Source organism: Eupeodes corollae, chromosome 2, assembly GCF_945859685.1.
Source record: "Eupeodes corollae chromosome 2, idEupCoro1.1, whole genome shotgun sequence".
In the NCBI taxonomy this organism is placed as follows: Eukaryota; Metazoa; Arthropoda; class Insecta; order Diptera; family Syrphidae; genus Eupeodes; species Eupeodes corollae.
Window position 1 is genome coordinate 119,749,992 of NC_079148.1, and position 21,649 is coordinate 119,771,640.

At 34.9% G+C, this 21,649-nt stretch overlaps 3 protein-coding genes across 3 annotated transcripts; all 3 read left to right on the forward strand.

Moving 5' to 3' along the window:
- The first annotated feature begins 4,752 nt into the window (after positions 1-4,752).
- Positions 4,753-5,994, forward strand: LOC129948473 (uncharacterized). Its single transcript, XM_056059480.1, has 2 exons — positions 4,753-4,910; positions 4,978-5,994. Exons 1-2 carry the CDS (start codon positions 4,840-4,842, stop codon positions 5,675-5,677), a joined length of 771 nt encoding a protein of 256 aa, XP_055915455.1. The 5' UTR covers positions 4,753-4,839; the 3' UTR covers positions 5,678-5,994.
- A 588-nt stretch (positions 5,995-6,582) lies between these two features.
- On the forward strand, positions 6,583-7,704 carry LOC129948472 (cathepsin G-like). Its single transcript, XM_056059479.1, has 3 exons — positions 6,583-6,864; positions 6,934-7,103; positions 7,212-7,704. The coding sequence occupies exons 1-3, from the start codon at positions 6,626-6,628 to the stop codon at positions 7,619-7,621; spliced, it is 819 nt and encodes a 272-aa protein (XP_055915454.1). The 5' UTR covers positions 6,583-6,625; the 3' UTR covers positions 7,622-7,704.
- Positions 7,705-11,318: 3,614 nt separating this feature from the next.
- On the forward strand, positions 11,319-21,286 carry LOC129945214 (uncharacterized). Its single transcript, XM_056054874.1, has 7 exons — positions 11,319-11,644; positions 11,713-11,888; positions 11,961-12,053; positions 12,128-12,421; positions 20,024-20,420; positions 20,490-20,665; positions 20,787-21,286. Exons 1-7 carry the CDS (start codon positions 11,364-11,366, stop codon positions 21,284-21,286), a joined length of 1,917 nt encoding a protein of 638 aa, XP_055910849.1. The 5' UTR covers positions 11,319-11,363.
- The last annotated feature ends 363 nt before the right edge of the window (positions 21,287-21,649 follow it).

The following is a 21,649-nucleotide window of genomic DNA, read 5'->3' on the forward strand; positions in this document are numbered from 1 at the left end:
ACAACAAATTTTACCTCCGAAATATTTTATGTAAAGAAGAATATATCTATCGAAGTATATTTTTCTATGCCCTTAATCTTAAGAGAAATGTAATTAACAATATTTTTTACAAAAAATAAAAACCTAAAAACTACTAAAAGCAAATTGATTTTCGACTGCAATATCTTCGTAAAAATTTAAAATATTGGCTAAAAGCTAGTTTTGTCTTGTAAAAATATTACTGCCAGCTCGTTCCCCAGCTATCTGTCTCCAGTTTCGCACGCCAAGCTGGTTGAGGTCTTCACCCACCTGCGTGCGACACCTGGAGTCGAGGTCTTCCTCTACTGCACCGTCCCTTATAGGATTGGATTAGAAGACCTTCTGGGCTGGAGCGTTGATGTCCAATCGCTCTACATAACCTAGCCATCTAAGCCGTTGGACTTTAATTCTGTTACCTAGGTCAGTGTCGCTGTACAGCCCGTACAGTTATATATTCTCCTCCATTCTCCATCTATGCATACAGGGTCCAGGCCTCAGCGCCATAAATGAGAACCGGGATGATGATTGTCTTGTAGATGGTGATTTTAGATGTTCGAGAGAGGACTTTACTTCTCAATTGCCTTCTAAAACATCGACTTGCAAGAGTTATTCTGGTAGACAAAGTCCTTAACTACCTCAAAGTTATAGCTGTCCATGGTGACGTTTTGTCCAAGACGTAATTGGATGGACCTTTGGAAGATTGTGCCTCTAGTGTTGACGGTTGAGTTTTTGTATCGCCTTGTCAAAAATCTGTTTTGACATCAAATGCATCAATGAGATCTTTTCCGACCTTGATAGAGCAACGTGCATTCTCCATCGTCATTCTGCACAAACGGATAAGTTTGACAGGGATGCCAAAACTAGACATTGCTCTGTAGAGTTCTTCCTTATAGATGCTATCATACGCGGCTTTAAAATCAATAAGGAGATGGTGGGTATCGATTTGGAGTTCCTGGGTTTTTTCCAAGATCTGAAATAGTGTGAACATTTGGTCGATAGTGGACCTTCATGGTCTGAAGCCACACATGATAAGGACCTATGAGGTTGTTGACGAACGGCTTCAGACGTTCACATAATACGGCAGAGAGGATGTTGTATGCAATATTTAGGAGACTGATGCCTCTGTAGTTGGAACAATTTAGAGGTTCTCCTTTCTTATGTACCGGGCAAACCATGCTAAAATTTCACTCATCGGATATGCTTTCTTCCGACCATATTTTGCAAATGAGTTGGTGCATGCTCCCTACCAAGTCATCGCCTGCTGCTTTGAATAGTTCGGCGGTGATGCCGTCAGCTCCAGCAGCTTTGTTTGACTTAAGTTTAGATATAGCTATCTTCACTTCGTCAAGGTCGGGTAGGCGGAATTGTTGATCTGCGTCGCCGAGGTTGAGTGGTTCTATCTCCCTTACAGCAGAATTGGGTTCGTCATCGCCGTTATATAATTTGGAGAAGTGGTCTTTTCATATTCTTAACATAGACTGCGGTTCTACTACGATGTTCGCCTGATCATCCTTACAGCCTTCGGTTCGTGGCTGGTACCCTCGAGAGGTTTTGTTTACCTTTTGGTAAAATGTACGCACCTCAATTCTGTTGTGACATCCCTTTATCTCCTCGATCGCGCTCTTCTCGATAAAAAATATTGCTTTCGATATTTAAATTAACAAAAAATACTACACAAAATTGGTAAATATTGATATTCGGTTGGTTCGCGATATCTTGTGAAAAAATTGACTTCAAAATTCCATTCCATGCTCAATTTTGTTGTTAAGGTAAGATAATGGTCCTAGATCTAATCTGTATTAATACATAAATATTTCCAAAAATGCTACTAAAATAAAACAGATTTTGAAATTTAACTTATTTCATCATATGCAAAATTGTGTTGCTAATTTTTAGTGTTGCTAAATTGTATATATTTATCTTATTTGCAAAAAATCCCCTACAATCTTTGACAGTTCGATAATAATTTGATAATAAAGTAATGTTTAAATGATATAGAAGCAAAATTATTTTTACAAATTCATGTTGCTCATTCGAAAACCGTTAATTGATCTAAATTCCATACAAATTGAGGCTTCCTCCTAAGCTCAATGGAACCAGTTTGAGTCCCTTACGAAACGTGAGAGGCTTCTGCAAAAGTCATTTAAGAAATCGCCTAGCCGCGTGGCGTGATTTCCTATTAGACGGTATCCTGTTATGGCACCTATTATCGAGCTTATATGTGACCGCTTAGAGATAGCAAGCACCTTGAACGCTTTAAATCTAGTGTTGGCCAGATGTTTTTCATGACCTGACACGTGGTAATGTTGTTTCACCTGGTGTTTGCCTTCTTTGTAGCGTCTTGCATTAGCAACAGTTTACAAGTAGCGATTGGTATGCCAGCATTTGCCAAACGTGGTAGGATGGGCTGTACTGGCGAGTTCATCTGCCTTACAGTTACCTGGAATGTCTCTATGGCCCGGCACCCAGCAAAGGTGAATATTAAACTGTTGTGCAATCTCCATTAGAGATGATCGACAGTTATGGACTGTTATGGAGTTTGTAGAGACAGAGTCCAGGGATTTGACATGCCCTGTCCTCCCAGAAAAATCTGAAAGGTATAGAAATCTGGAAGTTTATGTCAAATCGCATTTGGGGGATGGTGTAGTCTGTTTACTTTGGAATTGGTTCTAAATAATTAAGAATTACGGAGTGGCCAATATTGTTGTTAGTCCACTGCGACGAAGCTTTGAGGCGAATAGCAGAGCTTGCAGCTATTTGTTTGCTAAATATGTCAAGAGGTGTAAGGTAGATCAAGGTGTCCAGTCCCACCGATGCGATGGGGTCGTGCGAAGCGATCCGCTTATACATAGGTAAGCAGTCGACCATACTGCCATACCGTACATTAAAATCGGTCTGACTAGACTACGAATATGTAAAGCCAATGCGTGATTCTGGGTTGTAAGCCCCATTTATTACCAATAGCTTTTTTGCAAGAAAAGGGAGCTATAGTAGCTTTTTTGACTCTTTCCTGTACGTTGCGTTTCTAATTAAGTTTTTTATCTACGACAAGACCAAGGCATTCAGCCTCGTCTGAGAATTTTAATTGGATTCCTTTAATATAATGAGGGTTGACAAATGGAATTTTGTATCTATTTGAAAATAAGACTTAATCAGTTTTGTGTGAGTTAACACCCAGTCCACACTGATCAGCTCGAAGTATTAGTCTGTCTAAGGTATTTTGTAAGAGTTCTTTTACCGGGTAAAGATGCTTTCCTGAAACTGCTATAGCAACGTCGTCCGCATAGGCTATCACTCTGAAACCCTCCGCATCTAGACTAGTTAGGATTACCACTAGGTTCCAGAGGAAAGGGGATAGAATACCACCTTGCGGTGTCCCTCTACTAACGAAACGTGTGTCAGAAGAGTTGCCCAGTTTTGAGTTAATTATTCTGCTAATAAGCAATGAATTAACTCCCGAAGCGAAACCCTACATTTAGAGATGTTAGTGCAGATGTGTCCACGTTGTTAAGGCACATTCGATGTCAAGGAAAGCAACCATAGTGAACTCTTTATGATGGAGGGAATAATTGGCGGTGCGTACTAACGTGTGTAACGTTGTTTCCACCGATTTACTTTTACAGTAGGCATGTTGAGACGAAGACAGAAGTCTTGTATCAATACTTGCCCTTAAATGGATATCAATCAATCTTTCCAAGGTTTTAAGAAGGAATTGTGACAGAAAGTTAATATTATAATACATACAAATATAAAAGAATTTCTCCTTTGGGTTTTGTTTAAGAAAAAATAAATTATTCAACTACACAGATCATTTATTTGCGAAATAAAGTACAAACATACCAAGATATTTAAAATTTTCTTGTCTCCTTTCATACTACCCTTTAGAGAACCTAATGAAATCTGATGTGAAAAATGAAATTGTTATTGTTTAATTTAATACAAAATACCTCTGGTTTCCTATAATATCCTTGCTAATTTTTGTCATGTTCTATATTAGGTTTTATTGTTCAATATCCACCAATTTTATCTACTCATCTTCACTCCATATAATTTTTTTCAATATCCAAAATGCAGTCTGTTTGGATTTTTATTTATCATTATTTTAGAACAGAAGAAAAAAGAATTTTGTGAATTGTTTTTAAAACAAAATTTTTAAAGCTTTCAGAAAAACATCACTTCCAAAAATAAATTTGATAAAATAAACAAAAGTTTTCGATCTTGACTTTAAAAATCGATTTCCCAACATTTTGAAAAATAGACATAGAACAAGATAGAACTCAGGTGGCGAGCTGTGTCTAACCTAACCTGGTTGTTAAATTAAGACTCCAGTTTAAATAAACTCGGGTTTAAGATGTGACTATAAATATACCCATTGACTTTAAATTGTGTATCTTACACAAAATGTTGGCATATTGGTGTAAAATCGTTGGTTGGTTGGCCTCTTTTTAGTTTAGAATTTTTCAATTTAAGAAATTTTGAATTTTAATTGCATTTTTTTCATTTTCATTTCACGTCTCGTGCAGATTTTGTTTACTTAAGTTTTTTATATAAAACCTCCAACGTTAATTCATCTAAATTCCATGAAACTTGTATGTGCTGCATTATAAGTATAAAATCCGCATCTACACTGTAGTACCGACTATTACAGAAACAGAAACACACCTCACCAAACAGCACAGCTGTCAAAATTAGAGCGCATACTCACCTTATTCCCTTTTTGAGAGCACTGAGCAGCGAACTGTCAATAGGGAAATATAAACTAGCACAAAAATCAACAAAATATAATTTAAACAAAAAAAAACACAAAAATGCAATAATAAAATGGAACGAATCGTATTGGGAATTTCATCAATAAATTTGTATAGTAGCAGTGAAACTTTTCCTGAAAAACCGTAAGTAATCGAAAATATATCTTTTTAATAAATTGGGTTAAAAGAGAGCAACTATTTTACTTTTCAGTGTTGTTTCTAACGCCGCATTCGACTCTCCCATCGAAAATTGTCGACCCTCCACAACAAACCAATCGTTTTCCTTCACAATGGCCACAACTGGAGAACTCACTGATGGAGGAGATGAATTTCCAGCCGATTACTCCGATCAAACTGAAGCGGAATACACTCCACCGCGTTCTCGACGAAGTCTACCTCCTAGAATGGCCAAATCGAAGGAGAATTCTCTGTTGCGGATTAAGCGACGTTCAATTATGAAACCACGACGCAATCTGAATGTTGAAATCAAAAAAATCTACCTTGACAATAAGGTCAAGGGCAACTTTCGACCATCGAATCTTGAAACCATATTCGAGGAACCAACCCCTGACAAAAACAAACAGCTCTGCTTTATTGGAGCCAAGAAGATCAAACGCAGTTTGTCCTGTTCGGATGGTCTCAATGTAACCAAAACAACAGTAAAATCACGAAGAAACAAAATCAAGAAGACGTTCGGGCGTAGATTTGCTCTGAAGAAAATTTCCCTAGACGACTTTATTGATCGACTGAATGCGAGCTTTGAGGATAAACCATTTAGCTCATCTCAAAGTGTTCCCCAGACACCCACAACAACCTATGTAGAGGATAAGGCTGATGAAACTACCTATTCCAAGGCAGGAGATGTTAATGAGGCTGATGACATGGAATGCAGTGATGAAACGTTGCTTTAAGAAGAGAATAGTGTACCTTAACTTTCCCGTCTTTACTATAGCCCGTCTTGCATAACAAATGGACTGTCTTTTTTAGCTAAAAGATTTAAAAAGAGACGGAAGTTGGAAACTATTCTAAGACTTATTCCAAAGTGGTCAAACTATATATTTTATTGTTCTCTCTCTTTTGATATACATTTTAGGAAATACCTAATTTTGAATTTATTTGTATTTTTTGTATTCCAAACAACCAACTCATTCTCCCCATCAACACTGTCCATGGAATATTATAAAATAAATATATATGTATTTGTTAAGTGTTTATACTTTAAAATTAATTGAAATTGTTTCTTTTTTTGTGTGGCTATGGTCGCCATTTAGTGTAGACCTTTAGCACATCTTTTGTCACAGGAAATAGTTATATTGAGCTCACTTGAGTTTATAGTGGTTCATGGGCACTATGTCGTTAATTGGATACTTTGGAAAGAAATTTGAGAAATGGAAGATTTTCTTTGGTTCTCTTTAAATTGAATCCAACTGTGAAACGCGCCCAAAATGTTGATCTAAAAGACTGCAGGTAGTAAAGTTTAGAACTTTTTGTTTTATTTCTGAATGAATATTCACACTTCAACTTTGTAGGTATATCATTCGAGGTACAGGAACAAATTATTTAAGAGTTAAATTCCATTGAACCAGAAACCACTTCTTGAAAGTCCAACGGTTGTAAATAACGTTGATTAAACTTACTTATATAAAATTGATAGTAAAAACAATGATGGACACTTGCCAGATCATTGGCATTGAATGACTTACTTTATGCTTCGGAACCTAATTATACCTACAAATCTTGAAATAATTTATTCATCCACACGCACATGTTATTCAATCTTAACAAAAACAAAACAAAATAAAACATCATAGCTCGGTGAAAGCTTAGTTTAGTTGAGTGTCAATCAGTTTGAAATCAACATGTGGGTGAAAACAGTGATAGCTTTTACAATTGTCTATGTCCTTGTCCTTGCTCATGGAGAGCTTTTAAAAAATTCTTATTTAAACCTTAAAATTGTGGGTGGACAAGAGGTTGTGCCTCACACACACCCCTATCAAGTGGGAATTGCAATTCGAGAACCAAAACACAGGACAGGATGGTGTGGTGGAGCTCTCATAACAGATATGTTCGTCTTAACAGCTGTGCATTGTTTAAAGGGGTATAAAAAACAGTTTTAAGAGATATTTTTAACCGTAACAAAAATCGATTTTTTGTTTTTGTTTTGAAGAATTCAACTTGCAACCCTTTACATTGGAGCTCATGATATACGTAACCTTTCGAATACCATGACAATAGACGTTACACCAAGAAATATGCTTCTACATCGTTTGTGGACGCCTAGGTATGCGGTTAACGACATTGCATTGATACGACTACCAAAGTCCATAACATTTAGTGGTAAGACATAAGAGTCTCGCTTTACTATAAGCTCTATGCTGTGTGTGGCACTGACCAAACCAAAACCAAAGAAATTCAAATACATATAATTTTATTTTCTTCTTTCAGATTCCATTCAACCAATCGTTCTTCCGAATAACCCACAGACAATCCACAATGTCTCACCTGGACAAATGCTTGTGGCAATCGGTTGGGGACGTACATCAAGCAATACTTCCATTGCACGACCTTCGAAATTGCATTCGATTCAACTGAGAGTCGAAGCAGATGCCACATGCAAGAATTTATTCTTTCACTATGACGCAACTTTGAATATTTGTCTCGAGGGGAATGTTGAGAAAACTACTTGTTTTGGTGACTCTGGTGGACCGATTGTCGTTATAAATGAGAGAACTGGGACGCACGTTCTAGTTGGGATTACATCGTATGGAAGGAAATGCGAAAATGTGTCGGTACTTACGAAAGTAGCAGCGTACCTCGATTGGATTGAACTCACAATGAGAACGGGAGAGATGTGATGGTTTTTTTTTATACAACCAAAGTTTGGCAACTAGTTTTAATATCTTATAGTTTAATAATATTATCATTGCATTTCTGTAAATTGTGTTTTATTGTAGAGCGGTTTTCCAGTTAAGGGGGGAGGCGGGCACATTTGAACACCTTTTGCTTACAACAATTATAAAATCATCTTAAATAAATTTATTATCTGTGGTAATAGTTTTTCCAGGATTATTTAGTAGCCAGTCATTTTGCGCCACAGGAAACTTTTGCTTAAATGGTCCCAAAAACTGCGACATTGAGAGGCTGAAGACCATAAGTACAGTGAGGGGGAAAAGTAACCAGAACAATGTCATTTTCTCGGCAGAACTTGATTGCTTCTATTGTGCGGCTTTAATGCAGTTATTGTAATGGCTCCGACTTGTCAAATTGAAAATTTTGACATTTCTTGACATTTCAAGGTCCCTAGAGTCAAAATAAAATAAATCTTTAGGAAGATGTCTGTGCGTGCATGTGTACGTACATCCGTACGTTCGCGACGTTTTTTTCGTCGTCCATAGCTCAAGAACCAGAACAGATATCGGTTTCAAATAAATTTTGTTTTTTGGATAATAAGGCAGAAAGATGCAGAAAGGGCTCTCAAAAAAATTGGGTGGGTAGTTTTTTACCATAGCAGTTTGAAAAAAAAAGTGGAAATTTTGGTTAACCCTAAATATCTTACGAACCAAAAACGCTAGAGACTTGAATTAAATTTTATATAATAAACTGTAACGTGATATCAAAGAAGTATATTAAAAAAAAAATCAATTTCACGGTTTTTTTTATAAATCAAAAAAACTGAAAAAAATAAATGTCCTCACCTCCAAAATTTTACGACTAAAACATGATTTCATCTCCAAAACAATTTTTTCCAACGAAGAATAATGTTTTTGACATTTGATAAAATTTTGAGAAAAATCGAATTGACAGTTTTTTTATAAAAAAAACATTACTCAAAGTTCGTAAAAATTGAATTTCGATTAAAATATCTTTTCAAAAACTTGGAATTTAAGGCTTATTTTATATAATAAGAAATATTGTTTTCAACATTCTGAAAAATGTTGCGAAAAATCGGACGGACGGATTTTTTTACAAAAAATAAAAACCTCAAAAAGAAATTAATAAAAGTTGGTAAAAATTGATTTTCGACTTAAATATCTTTTCAAAATTTGTAGATATTGGCTTTAAACTACTTTTAACTTTCAAAAAATCGAATTGACAGTTTTTCAAGCAAAAAAATCAAAAACCGAAAAAAATTAACTAAAGTTAGTAAAAAATGATTTTCGACTCAAATATCTTTTCAAAACTTTGAAATAATAGCTTCTTTTTAGTTTTTACTTATAAGAAATATCGTTTTCAATATAAGTACAAATTTTGAGAAAAATCGAATTGACAGTTTTTTTAAAAAAAATAAAAACTTAAAAAAAAATGTATAAAAGTTGGTAAAACTTAATTTTCGACTCAAATATCTTTTCAAAAATTTGAATTATTGGCTTCAAACTAATTTTATCTTATAAGAAATATTGTTTTCAACATTCAGTAAAATTTTGAGAAAAATCGAATTGACACTATTTTTACAAAAAATAAAAATCTAAAAAAAACATTACTCAAAGTTGGTAAAAATTGAATATCGATTCAAATATCTTTTCAAAAACTTGAAATTTAGGCTTCAAACTTATTTTATCTTATAAAAAATATTGTTTTCAACATTCTGACAAATTTTGAGAAAAATCGAATGGACAGTTTTCTTACAAAAAATAAAAACCTAAGAAAAAATTAATAAAAGTTGGTAAAAAATGATTTTCGGCTCAAATATCTTTTCAAAACTTTGAAATAATGGCTTCAATTTAACCCTCCGATGCCAAGTGGGGTTACCCATCACCCCACTAAGTTTTATAAAACCTCAAAAGAATACCTTTTCCAGTTTCTTTTAATGTAAATACTCGATCTTTAATAAATTATAATAATTGATTTTCAGTTTCATTACTGTTTTTTTTTATAAAAGTTTATGGGACGATGAACAACAGCAGATGTAATTCACTAAGTCAAAAAAGCCTTGCCTTCGGAAGGTTAATTTTATCTTATAGGAAATATTGTTTTGTACATTCGATAAAATTTTGGAAAAAATCGAATTGACAGTTTTTTTACTAAAAATATAACTAAAAATATACTAAAACTTGCTAAAAATTTACTTTCAACTCAAATAGCTTTTCAAAAATAAAAAATATTGGCTTTAAACTTATTTTATTTTGCAGAAAATATTGTTTTCGATATTCAGTAATTTTTATATAAAAATCCAACAGTCCGTTTTTTCATAAAAAATAAAATCTACAAAAATAGTACGCAAATTTCGTAAAAATTGATACGAGTACATATAGACAAACTTTTAAGCAAGACAAATCGACGGACGGGATGGGAAGTTATCAATGTGGGTCGAATCCCAGCCTCTTTTTATTATTTTTTGGATGTGTTCAAGAACTTTAATGAAAAGCACTCCCGTCATCCTACCACTAGTGGCGCTGCGCTATTAACATATCCTACACTACCAATGGGTGCTTCAGCAAGCATACTAACGTGATATCTAGCTCGCGGAAAGATAAATATTGGAGAAATTGTGTTGCCAGCTGCATTGACGATGGCACACATAGTTATCAACTGGCCTCTTTCAGCAGAAACACACTGTCCAACTTGTTTTTGGCCCTTTTTTGCTATGACGTTTGCGGCCTGTACAACTGTAGTAAGACCTGTTTCATCTAAGTTCAATATACGGTTGGGAGTGAAATCAAACTTAATAAGTGCTCTCTGGTAATTGGTTTGGAGTTCTAGAACTTTGTGCTTGTTAAAAATTGTTGAGCGAGACAAACAGGCGTTTTCAGGCTTTCGCAGGAAAAAAATTGGTGTGTCTTTTTGTGAAGCCTTTAATCCAATCGATCCCAGCTTTTCTATTTTCAGTCCACTGATTAGGGCATTTTTTTAGCAGCGTACCATATTGGAATGCTAACGTTCGACTTTAGATGTATGTTAAACCATAATTCATTTTTGAACATCGAAGTAAGTAATTCTCCAGCATATCTTCTTCAGCGTTGGTAAAAACTTGTCTTGTAGAGAAATTTCTTGAATAGTCTTGACTTTTGGCGGCTTCGTTTTGTTTATATTTTTAAATTCTATAAAATAAAGTATTCGTTAGAATACCGTAAGTACACCTCTAAGGGTCATTGTTTTGTTTGAAACGGCAGTGATGTAGCTCTTTTCTTTTTATAAGTACCTAACTATCAATTTTTTTGCAAAAAGGAAAAGCTTAAGTCAGAAAATTAAATTAAAACAGCAAAATTTCCGTGTAATTTGCTATTGACCTTTATTATTGTTTTCACAATTTCAGGCCCTGTAAACACCATAATATATTTTGAACTTGCATTAAATACATTGGGGCCTATTATCGTTATCACAAACACATAAATGATATGAATTATTGCCCACATTGCAGCATAATTAATTGTTTTTCTATCCTTTTTCATAAAATAAAGTTATGGCTATTTATAAGGTCAAGTTGAATTTTGTATATATCTTTGTAAAGTCGATAACATAAATGTGTTATCTTAAAATGTTTATCAAATATTACAAAATGCAACATAAATTTTTTGGTATGGATAAAGGTTAAGTTTTCCAATATAAATGAGGTAAATTCTAAAAAAAGCATTCAGTTATTGGTAATACCTTAACGCTATGAAGACTTTAACGATATTTTTAGTTTTTGTAGCTTTTGTGGCTTCAGAAGACCAGAACGAATATAAAACGTTGGATATTGAAACTAATTCTACTCAGACACAACATCCTAGACAATCTTTATTTCCTGATGGCCGAATTGTTGGTGGACAAAGTGCTAAAAGTGGTCAGTTTCCGTATCAGGCCGGTCTTGTAATACGACTCAACGAAGGATCAACATTTTGTGGTGGAACTTTAATTTCAAAACAATCAGTTTTAACTGCTGCTCATTGTTGTGAAAGGTACTTAAATACAATTTTTCTTAAATCATTGATTAAGGATATAATGTGTGAAATATTTCTTATTTAAGAGCCAAAGAAATGACAGTAATTTTAGGATCAGTACAAATATTCAACAAAACGGAACCCAGTAGAAAAGAAATGGTTGTTTCAGGGAATAATATTAAAATCCATGAGAAATGGTCGAGTCAGCAAAATACAAATGATATTTGTATTTTAAAACTTCCTGAACAAGTACCACTTTCTGGTAAGTACCTATTCCCTTATGTTTATCCAAAGATCTGAATACCTGGTTCAATGTTTTTTTTTGTCTTTAAAGAAAATATCGCAATTGCTAACCTTCCTAGAGACGACTCAAAAGACTTTAATAATGAAAGTGTTATTGGTTCAGGATGGGGACGTGATAGTGATAGTAAGTTATATATGATTTTAAAGTAAACGTACTCTTGTAACCTTTTTTTTGTTTTCCAAAAAAAAAAAAAATAGATTCCCATACAGTTAGTCCGGTGCTTAGATATGGTAAAATGAAAATTTTAAGTAACTTTGTTTGTAGACTATATTTCATGGGTTCGGTATATGATACGAATATTTGTACAAACGGAAGAGGTGGTGTTTCAACTTGTAATGGTGATTCTGGTGGGCCAATAGTTTTGGAAAAAAATTTCCAACGGAATCCGATTATAGTGGGCATAACATCGTTTGGGTCTGCTAGGGGATGTGAACGTGGTTGGCCTGCAGTTTATACACGAGTTAGTAAATATCTCAGTTGGATTAACAAAAATATGATTTGATTATGCGTTATAAAATATAATAAAGGTTTTTAATGGAAATGCATTTCTTTTTTTTTTTTTTTTTTTTTCAAAATATGAGTTACTTTTCAGAAACGAAAATAATTTTTTTCATCGTACAGTAAATGTTTTTGCGTAGTCCTGCTTTATGTGGATTTATTTTTGTGATCCGAAAATTTCCCTTATACTAAAAAACGACTTCCCAAAAGTAATCTAAAAAAACTTCCTATACACTTAAAACCCACATCTGGCATTAATGAAACAATAAAGTAGGGATTAATGTCCCCATTGTATCATGACAAAAATAATTATGGAAGCATTCATTCTGATTGCAGAAATCGGATGCAGTAACGATCGTCTATAGCATAGAGAAATATATGTATTATGTAGGTATATTTCTCTTTGGTCTATAGTAAAGTTCTCCATTTTTACGTAAGCCCAGGGCCAAATTTATAGGTCCAGTCCAGAGGCATCGGGGCAATAAGGAAGCGAATGCCCTCTCGCCCCAAATTTTCAAAATAAAGTAAACCAATTTTTTTCACTCAAGTTTTTCATTAAACAATTTATTGTGAAAGTAAGTAGATTCCTTTAGTATTGAGCAAACACATAAACGGTGATTTTTTAAGAGCTTGAGAACTTTTTTTAAAAAAAAAATGCATAAAATTTGCAAAATCTCATCGATTCTTTATTTGAAACGTTAGATTGGTCAATGACATTTACTTTTTGAAGATAATTTCATTTAAATGTTGACCCCGGCATCTTAGGTGGTCTATTCGGAAAGTCCAATTTTGGGTAATTTTTTCGAGCATTTCGGCCGGAATAGCCCGAATTTCTTCGGAAATGTTGTCTTCCAAAGCTGGAATAGTTGCTGGCTTATTTGTGTAGACTTTAGACTTGACGTAGCCCCACAAAAAATAGTCTAAAGGCGTCAAATCGCACGATCTTGGTGGCCAACTTACCGGTCCATTCCTTGAGATGAATTGTTCTCCGAAGTTTTCCCTCAAAATGGCCATAGAATCACAAGCTGTGTGGCATGTAGCGCCATCTTGTTGAAACCACATGTCAACCAAGTTCAGTTCTTCCATTTTTGGCAAACAAAAAGTTTGTTAGCATTGAACGATAGCGATCGCCATTCACCGTAACGTTGCGTCCAACAGCATCTTTGAAAAAATACGGTCCAATGATTCCACCAGCGTACAAACCACACCAAACAGTGCATTTTTCGGGATGCATGGGCAGTTCTTGAATGGCTTCTGGTTGCTCTTCACTCCAAATGCGGCAATTTTGCTTATTTACGTAGCCATTCAACCATAAATGAGCCTCATCGCTGAACAAAATTTGTCGATAAAAAAGCGGATTTTCTGCCAACTTTTCTAGGGCCCATTCACTGAAAATTCGACGTTGTGGCAGATCGTTTGGCTTCAGTTCTTGCACGAGCTGTATTTTATACGGTTTTACAATAAGATCTTTTCGTAAAATCTTCCATGTGGTCGAATAACACAAACCCAATTGCTGCGAACGGCGACGAATCGACATTTCACGGTCTTCAGCAACACTCTCAGAAACAGACGCAATATTCTCTTCTGTACGCACTGTACGCATTCGTGTGGTTGGTTTAATGTCCAATAAAGTAAACTGAGTGCGAAACTTGGTCACAATTGTATTAATTGTTTGCTCACTTGGTCGATTATGTAGACCATAAATCGTACGTAAAGCGCGAAACACATTTGGAACCGAACACTGATTTTGGTAATAAAATTCAATGATTTGCAAGCGTTGCTAGTTAGTAAGTCTATTCATGATGAAATGTCAAAGCATACTAAGCATCTTTCTCTTTGACACCATGTCTGAAATCCCGCATGATCTGTCAAATACTAATGCATGAAAATCCTAACCTCAAAAAAATCACCCTTTATAAATATAAACGGAAAAAAGAACTATCTAAAATTTCGAGCTTTTTTCGCCAAAAAATCGTTGATGATTTCATTGAAATCCAGTCCTCGGAGTTAATCGCTGTCATTGCTCAGAATAGAAAGCTTCGGTAGACGGTTTTGTCTTTTGTCCCATCGTGGTTTGAAGCCTATTTTTTATAATTTTAATTTTTAAAAAGTGAAATTTGTTACCATCAACACCAAATACATACGTTCTGAATGCAATTTCAAAGTTTGGGAATGTAGCTCTGAAATTTTGATTTTCGAGAATTTGGTATAAATTAGTTCCGGCAATTGATCAGTTCCATAGTACTTTTCCTTTTTGTACGAGTCAATCAAAGACACAAATTGAACCAACTTTTTACCCAGACTTGTCTCTAAATCATCCTGATACACTTTCACCGATGCCTCTGCTGTAGCGTGCAAATTTTCAGCATCCATCATCTAGATGTGGTTCAGGAATCTAAATCTCGAACGTACAGCATCATAGGCATGCAATCTCTCACCAAGAGAAACAGATAGTTGGTCAATCACTGGGATGAAAGCGGATACTTTGTATTTTTAATTGGGTGACGGATTTGCGTCTTGTGCTTTTCCATAATCGAGCGGATTTAACCTCACCTTTCTCGTTCCGATGCGGGTGCGTGATTGTACATTTTCATCAGTATGAGATATTTTTTTGGCTGCTTCCTCGTATTTATCAAAATCATTTCGTTTATATTCCACTAATGCTTTCAACGATTCTAGTGCACACAATTCCGATTCAAGAATCATTTTCGGGTCTTGCAACATCTTGTTTGTAGAGTTGAATCGCTCCAAGATATCGTTCCAAAATGTTGCAAACAAAGCGGTTTCGAGACTACTCATCTTCTGTAGAAGGTGCGTTGCTTCATTCCTCACTATGTCTTTTTGCTCTTTATTGGAAAATATGCTGGTTAGAGCTTCTTCAATTTTCCAAAAGGCTTTCGTAACTCTAGTTCGACAAGACCAACGATCGTCGCTGAGTTTTTTCAAGACTAAAAACTGGCGGCTTTTCTTTTCCGATAATTTCTTAATCAGAATTCGATGCCGCTCTGTACTGGCTCTGCAAAACGTGTACAAATTCTGCACGAAATCAAAGAATTGAACAGAAAAGCCGATTGAAAAAGGTTAGCTGCTGCTTTTTCCACTAAATTCAGAAATGACCACAACAACGAACGAACGCCGATAACTGATTTTTCCCCAAAATAAGAGCCTGCATCCCCTTGTACTTGCCACTCATTTTGCAGCATTGTCATATGATTGGCCGCGGCAATCCATGATGTCTATTTGATGACTCTAGTTTGGTAAAAAGGTAAGAAACCTTTCTTTTGGCGTCGATCAGTCCATATATCGAACAACTATAGTTAGTTAATCGATGTGAGCTACGTCGGGAGTCGTCAGGAGAGTCCACTGATACGGAATAATATTTTGATTTTGGATACTATTTCAGTTAGAACCTTATAACCCATAGAACCAATCAGTTCTTCGCAAATCTTGGACAAAAGTTAACTGACATGACCACTCCCTTTGTTTGCATGCTCTTTTAAATGGGTTGCCAGGGTTGGTTCTTACTCGGCTAGCAATTCTAAAATGCTCAGGAAATTTCCATTTCTTGGCGAGCCAACAATTTTATTGAGATTTTGATATTTTACTGATTGGAGTGAACAAATATAGATCAATGATTTCTGTTATTTAAGATTAATGTAATTAAATAATCATGTATGTACAAAGTACTGTAGGCTGTACGTAAATTTAAAAGAGTAAACAAAATTACATTTCAAAGGAAAAGATGTTTACTAGTGTTTACTAGTTGGAATTTGAAACAAAAATTCTCTATTATTAGGCCCCCCGTTTGTGGAGGCCCCGGGGCTTCCGCCCGGTTGCCCACCCCTCAATCCGGCCCAGTGTAAACGATTTTCATATTATTGCATACATTTGACATGTAGTGGCCAATAAAGGGCCTAGTGGCAGACAAAATTTTAATTCTGTAGAACGAGAAATTAAACAGGTTCAGACAACAAGGGTCTTGAAGTTAAGGCAAGTTTCTAGTTTCCATTGTCAGGAAAAATCTCCTTTACCTTTAAGCGTAGTGTATACTTTCGTCAACAAAAATTCAACTTATCATGTAAATGACTTAATTAAAAGCTGCACTTCATTACACTGGCCAACAAGGTTTTCTAGCTTTTGGTTCGAATTCGACATCAAAGTCAATCTATCAAGTCAGGTTTTTGAAAATTGAAATACAACACTTTATAATTCTAAAAAAAACATGTATAAGGATTTTTCAGACTATGTAAATTCATTTTTAATCAAATTCGTGACGATGCTCCAAATTTACAATCCCTTAATTCATTATTTTGTTTAAATACATATGTTTAGGTAGTACCTTTCTCAAAATGTCCTCATTAGTTGTGTCTTCTACTGGTATATATAAACCTTAAAAGAAAACTGAAACCTTTATGATAAAACGGTTCTTAACAGAAAAACGCATAACTGTATAAAAGAAATGTTTGTTCTTATTACGAATTCGTAGTTTCAAGTTTACAAAATCAAGATTTTGGAATATAATGAAAAATATATAAAAATAATCTTGGAAATGGGTATTTCTCAGTTTCAGCACATATATGTAGCTAAAATCGGAGTTTGGATTTGGAACCAGAACTTAAAATTAAATCTAAAACGAACTATTCAAAAACATAAATGAATTACATTCAAAGTTTTTCATAACTTCATATAGATTCAAATGAAAACCTATAAAAATTCATCATAACTAACGAGAAATTACGAACACTTAAGTGAGATACTTGTATGATTTAAACTGTACCTAGAATACAAAGTATTTAGTGAAAACATCGTAAAATATTTTTCAAGAACAACCTTCCGTTTTACCGTAATCTTAAATACAGCGTATTATGTATTTTTTTGCATTTTCGAAGATGTAAATTTAAAAAACCATCAAGACTTCAAAAAACTTTGAAAACGTAGGTAGGTATTGCGTTAATCAAAATACAGAAACAAACAGACAACAATTCATTTTGAAGGTTTGTCTTACACTCAGAAAAGTTTGAAGTTTAATATTAATGGTAAATGCAACACTGACTACTTGCCTTGGTATAATTTAGCGTTCAAGGAATACAGATGAAACATTAAGAAATTACTACTAAATGTTGGTATTTTATGCCTGCTTTCATTATAATATAATTATTATTATCTCATATCAAATTTATTTTCTAAATGACATATTCTAACCGTAATCTAAACCAAATCAAGCTTTTAACTATATCCTTATTTTATTTCCATGTCTCCCATAGGAAAAATCTTTTGAATTCTTCTTAAAAAGTAAATCGTTTTAAAGCCAAACAGAAAAAAATCACAAAATTTATTATTATATCACAAGTATAATCATAACACAACACATTGACATAACCTACCCAACCCCACTTACAATTGGGTAGGTATAAAGGATATTTGTTCGTTTCTTATATGAACCGTATTTTTTTAAGTTTACCATGGGAATATACCCTTTTTAACCCTCATAGCCCTTCCCTTCCCTCCTCTTTTCATCTCTGCCCAAACTCCAACTTCATATTATTCTTTTCTGCCGATTTAATCTTTATATATTTATGCCATCCTTACTTACAAAAAACGCAAATATCCTTTGGCGGAAACCAAAGAAGTCCCTTGAAACTGTTTTGAATATGATTTTTTTTACTATCAAGCTATGTCCTGACTTTCTTATAACAGTCCCAATCTCTTCTTTGTATCTGAACTGTACAGTACAACCAGCCAGCCAAAGCCAACATACATACAAAGCTAGCTAGAGCGCCTTGATGGTGGTTTTGCTTTTAGATTTTCTGCTCATTTCAATGTCGTCTCTTTTCGTCTCTCAATATTATGCCCCAAGGACAATCCATCCGTTTTTAATGAAAAACACAAGAAACTCATTTGCTTTTCAGTGTACAGATAGGTATACGAGGCGACTATATCTAGTATAGATTTTATGGAACACTATACAAATGAATGGTTCAGTTGAATTGAGTTGAGGGTCTTCAAAAGCAAGCAACATTCTTAGCTCAGAAGACAAATTAAACGAGACGATATAAAATTGTGTCCGTTTTGGTTTGGTGTTTATTTTATTTTTTCATTATCCTTTCTCTCGTGAAGCAATAAATAAGGCTTATTTTTTGTTTGTAATTTCTATATTTTTACATCAAAGATCAGCTACTTAAGTTCTAAAGTTAATGCCTTAAAGTCATAATGAAACTTATAAATCCTTCCATGAATTTGATTATGCGTTTAGGAAAGAAATTATTGATCAGAGGATTTAGTTGATTAATACAACATCATCTTGAAATAAATGATTTGATTAAAATTAAAAACAAAATTAAAGCAGATACTAAGCTATCCCATTCTTGTACTTTTCACAAGAACCGTCTGAACCTTTATAGATAATAAAATTTTCTTTCTAAGAAAAAATAAGCTCCGTAAGTAAGCTTAATAAAAGTTCAAATCACAGTGCAATAACACTCTATTTCAATCCGATTCAGTTCCGATTAAATTTTCCATGAAAGGTAGTATTTGTTCGAACCTATCATGGTCATGGTCGGATTTGTGTTGGTTTTCATATCTCCTCATTTACTTTCGAAATAAATAACTTTAACTAACATTTTTTATCTTTTTTGTTTACCAACAAATACAAAAAGCTGAAATCATTGCTCAAGTTTCTTGAAATTCAACCATGTGTTGAATCAGCTGTTCTGTCAGATGCCTACATACCCCAGAAATTCTTGGTTACCTTTGGATTCCTTTTTTGATATCTCAGCTGTTTTTAATCAGCTGTTGTTTTACACCTAAAACACTAAAAAAAAAGGTATCCGGATAGCCTATCTGTCTGAGATTGAACGAAGCCAATGCTACTCGGAGGCAAAGGAAAAAGTGAATTGCAATTTATTTTAACAAAAACATTACATTTTCGGAAAAATAGTAGGACTTACCTCAATGTTTTTAAACACTTTAAATTTGGAATATTTATTTAAACCCTTTAATTTGCAAATTTTGTCAGAGAGAGAACTGCTTTCTTGTTAAAAATCTGCATGTCTACAATGAGATGGCAGTCTGTTTGGAATACTAGAGCAGGTTCGCACAATCCATAGAAGTGCTGTCGTGCAGTTTTTGTTTATGTTGCTGACCCAACAATAAAAACGAGGCATATACAAAACCACAAAAACCCCGCATTCAGTAAGATTTTGTGGTCTTCAATTAATTTTTACAATCGTCATCGTACCGATTATAACATCGAATCATATTTCACAACATCAGAGGCAAAATAAGACAAGGCAAGACAACGACAAGACATTCCAGCTTTTTATTCCCTTACCCACTATCACTCGTATATACCCAGGAAAAAGATTGCTCAGCTTTGAAAATCTATTCACTTTTCCACCTGAATAATATCTAATATATGCTAACGATTAGGGTGCGTGAAACCGCAACCTATAAAGCCGCCTCTTAATCACCCAAAGAGCTTAGTTTTTCTGCACCACTTGCAGACTTCAGCCAGACGACATCACTCAGGAGGAGACAAGCAGACAAGACCGGCAACGTGGAGCTGATATATCTATGAACAACGCGCTTCTAAAAAGTCTTGCTACTGCTACCGCTACGACATAGCAAAATGACGGTAATCTCAATCTATGATGTCACACTCTGGTGCCTTGTAATCAGAGCCATAGAGTGTGTCGACTGGACAAAAGTGAAGCCAATGCAAATGGTGGCCATGTACTCCACGGAGGGTCAACCTATGGTATTTAATCTTGAAAGTGAACGTTTACAAATGGATTTGCTACCATCAGGAGCAAGTATAGATGGTAGTAGTTCGGATGCCATCATGGAAAGGATATTCGGAGGAACTATGGCAAAGCCGAATGCCTTTCCCTATCAGGCTGGGATGATGTTGCAACGAGCCCAGGGACTTTATTGGTGTGGTGGTTCGTTGATTTCCGATGAATATATTCTGACTGCGGCACATTGTGTGGATGCGTATGTATCGGAAGGGTTTTAGAGCAGCCAGGATTTCGCCTAATCACGATACTCTTTAATGCTTCACAGAGTGCGGAGGGCTTTGATATTTCTCGGTGCACACGAGATTCGCAATCGAGACGAGGATGGCCAGAAACGTATCGAAGTTACGAAGAGAAATTTTCTAATTCACCCTGAGTGGAATGCCCGGCGATTAAGGAACGATATAGCGCTGGTCAAGCTCCCTGAGCCTATTACATTCACAGGTGAGTAAGCATGAGCATGTATGCACATAAATACACATATGTGTATGGACAAACATAGAGTTTGTTTGCATTCAAACCTCTTTTACACTAACTCACTCTCTGATGGTAATTTGTTTTTCAGAGCGAATCCAACCGATAGCCTTGCCCCGACGAAGTTACGAATACAAGGATTTCAGCGAGAAATTAGCAATTGCCTCGGGTTGGGGTCGCTATGCACCCGGAGTACATGCCATAAGTAACACATTGCGTTACGTAAGGCTTAGAATCATAGATGTCGAAACATGCTCTCGAAGCTTTCCGTTTACATACCAATCGACAAATATCTGCACAAGTGGCATGAATGGGAAGAGCACTTGCCATGGGGATTCTGGGGGTCCGTTGGTTGTGCGAAAAAAATCCTCCAAGAAGAGAATTTTGATTGGATTAACTTCGTTTGGAAGTGTTTTTGGATGTGATAAGGGATATCCTGCAGCTTATACGAAGATTGTGTCATATTTGGATTGGATATTGGATGAAACGGGCATTGAAATTGAATACAAGTCATCGGACGATGAAACAAATATTGGTGGAAGTGGGGAGTTGGTGGATTCAACACAGGGCCTTGGCTACCGTTATGAGTAGTTTAATTTTATTTGTTCTTGTTTTTAAACGAATAAAAAAATGATTAAGGCGAGAAGTTTGTTTTTATTTTATGTTCTCTTAAATAAATCGTTTCCTAACCAAATTTTGTATCTTAAAGGGCATTCCCAGAGCATAATATGGAAAATTTTGTAACGGCATTATATGTTTTCAAAATGGATTGTATGAAATTTATTTTAATCCTTTTTTCTTAAGAGGAATCTGAATTTCCAGTTAATAGATGAGAAGGTTTAAATTTAAGGCCTATATTTCCACTAAGAAAGATCTGTCAATTTTATTTCTTTGAGTATTGGAAAATCAACTAAGCACTTTTCTGTCAATTTTAACAGAACTTCATGCAAATTG

Coding starts and splice junctions, on each gene's coding strand:
- LOC129948473 (XM_056059480.1), top strand. CDS start 4,840: ATGGAACGAATCGTATTGGGAATTTCATCAATAAATTTGTATAGTAGC. Junction 4,911..4,977: donor GAAACTTTTCCTGAAAAACC/GTAAGTAATCGA, acceptor TTTACTTTTCAG/TGTTGTTTCTAACGCCGCAT.
- LOC129948472 (XM_056059479.1), top strand. CDS start 6,626: ATGTGGGTGAAAACAGTGATAGCTTTTACAATTGTCTATGTCCTTGTC. Junction 6,865..6,933: donor GCTGTGCATTGTTTAAAGGG/GTATAAAAAACA, acceptor TTTGTTTTGAAG/AATTCAACTTGCAACCCTTT. Junction 7,104..7,211: donor AAAGTCCATAACATTTAGTG/GTAAGACATAAG, acceptor TTCTTCTTTCAG/ATTCCATTCAACCAATCGTT.
- LOC129945214 (XM_056054874.1), top strand. CDS start 11,364: ATGAAGACTTTAACGATATTTTTAGTTTTTGTAGCTTTTGTGGCTTCA. Junction 11,889..11,960: donor TGAACAAGTACCACTTTCTG/GTAAGTACCTAT, acceptor TTGTCTTTAAAG/AAAATATCGCAATTGCTAAC. Junction 20,666..20,786: donor TGAGCCTATTACATTCACAG/GTGAGTAAGCAT, acceptor TTTGTTTTTCAG/AGCGAATCCAACCGATAGCC.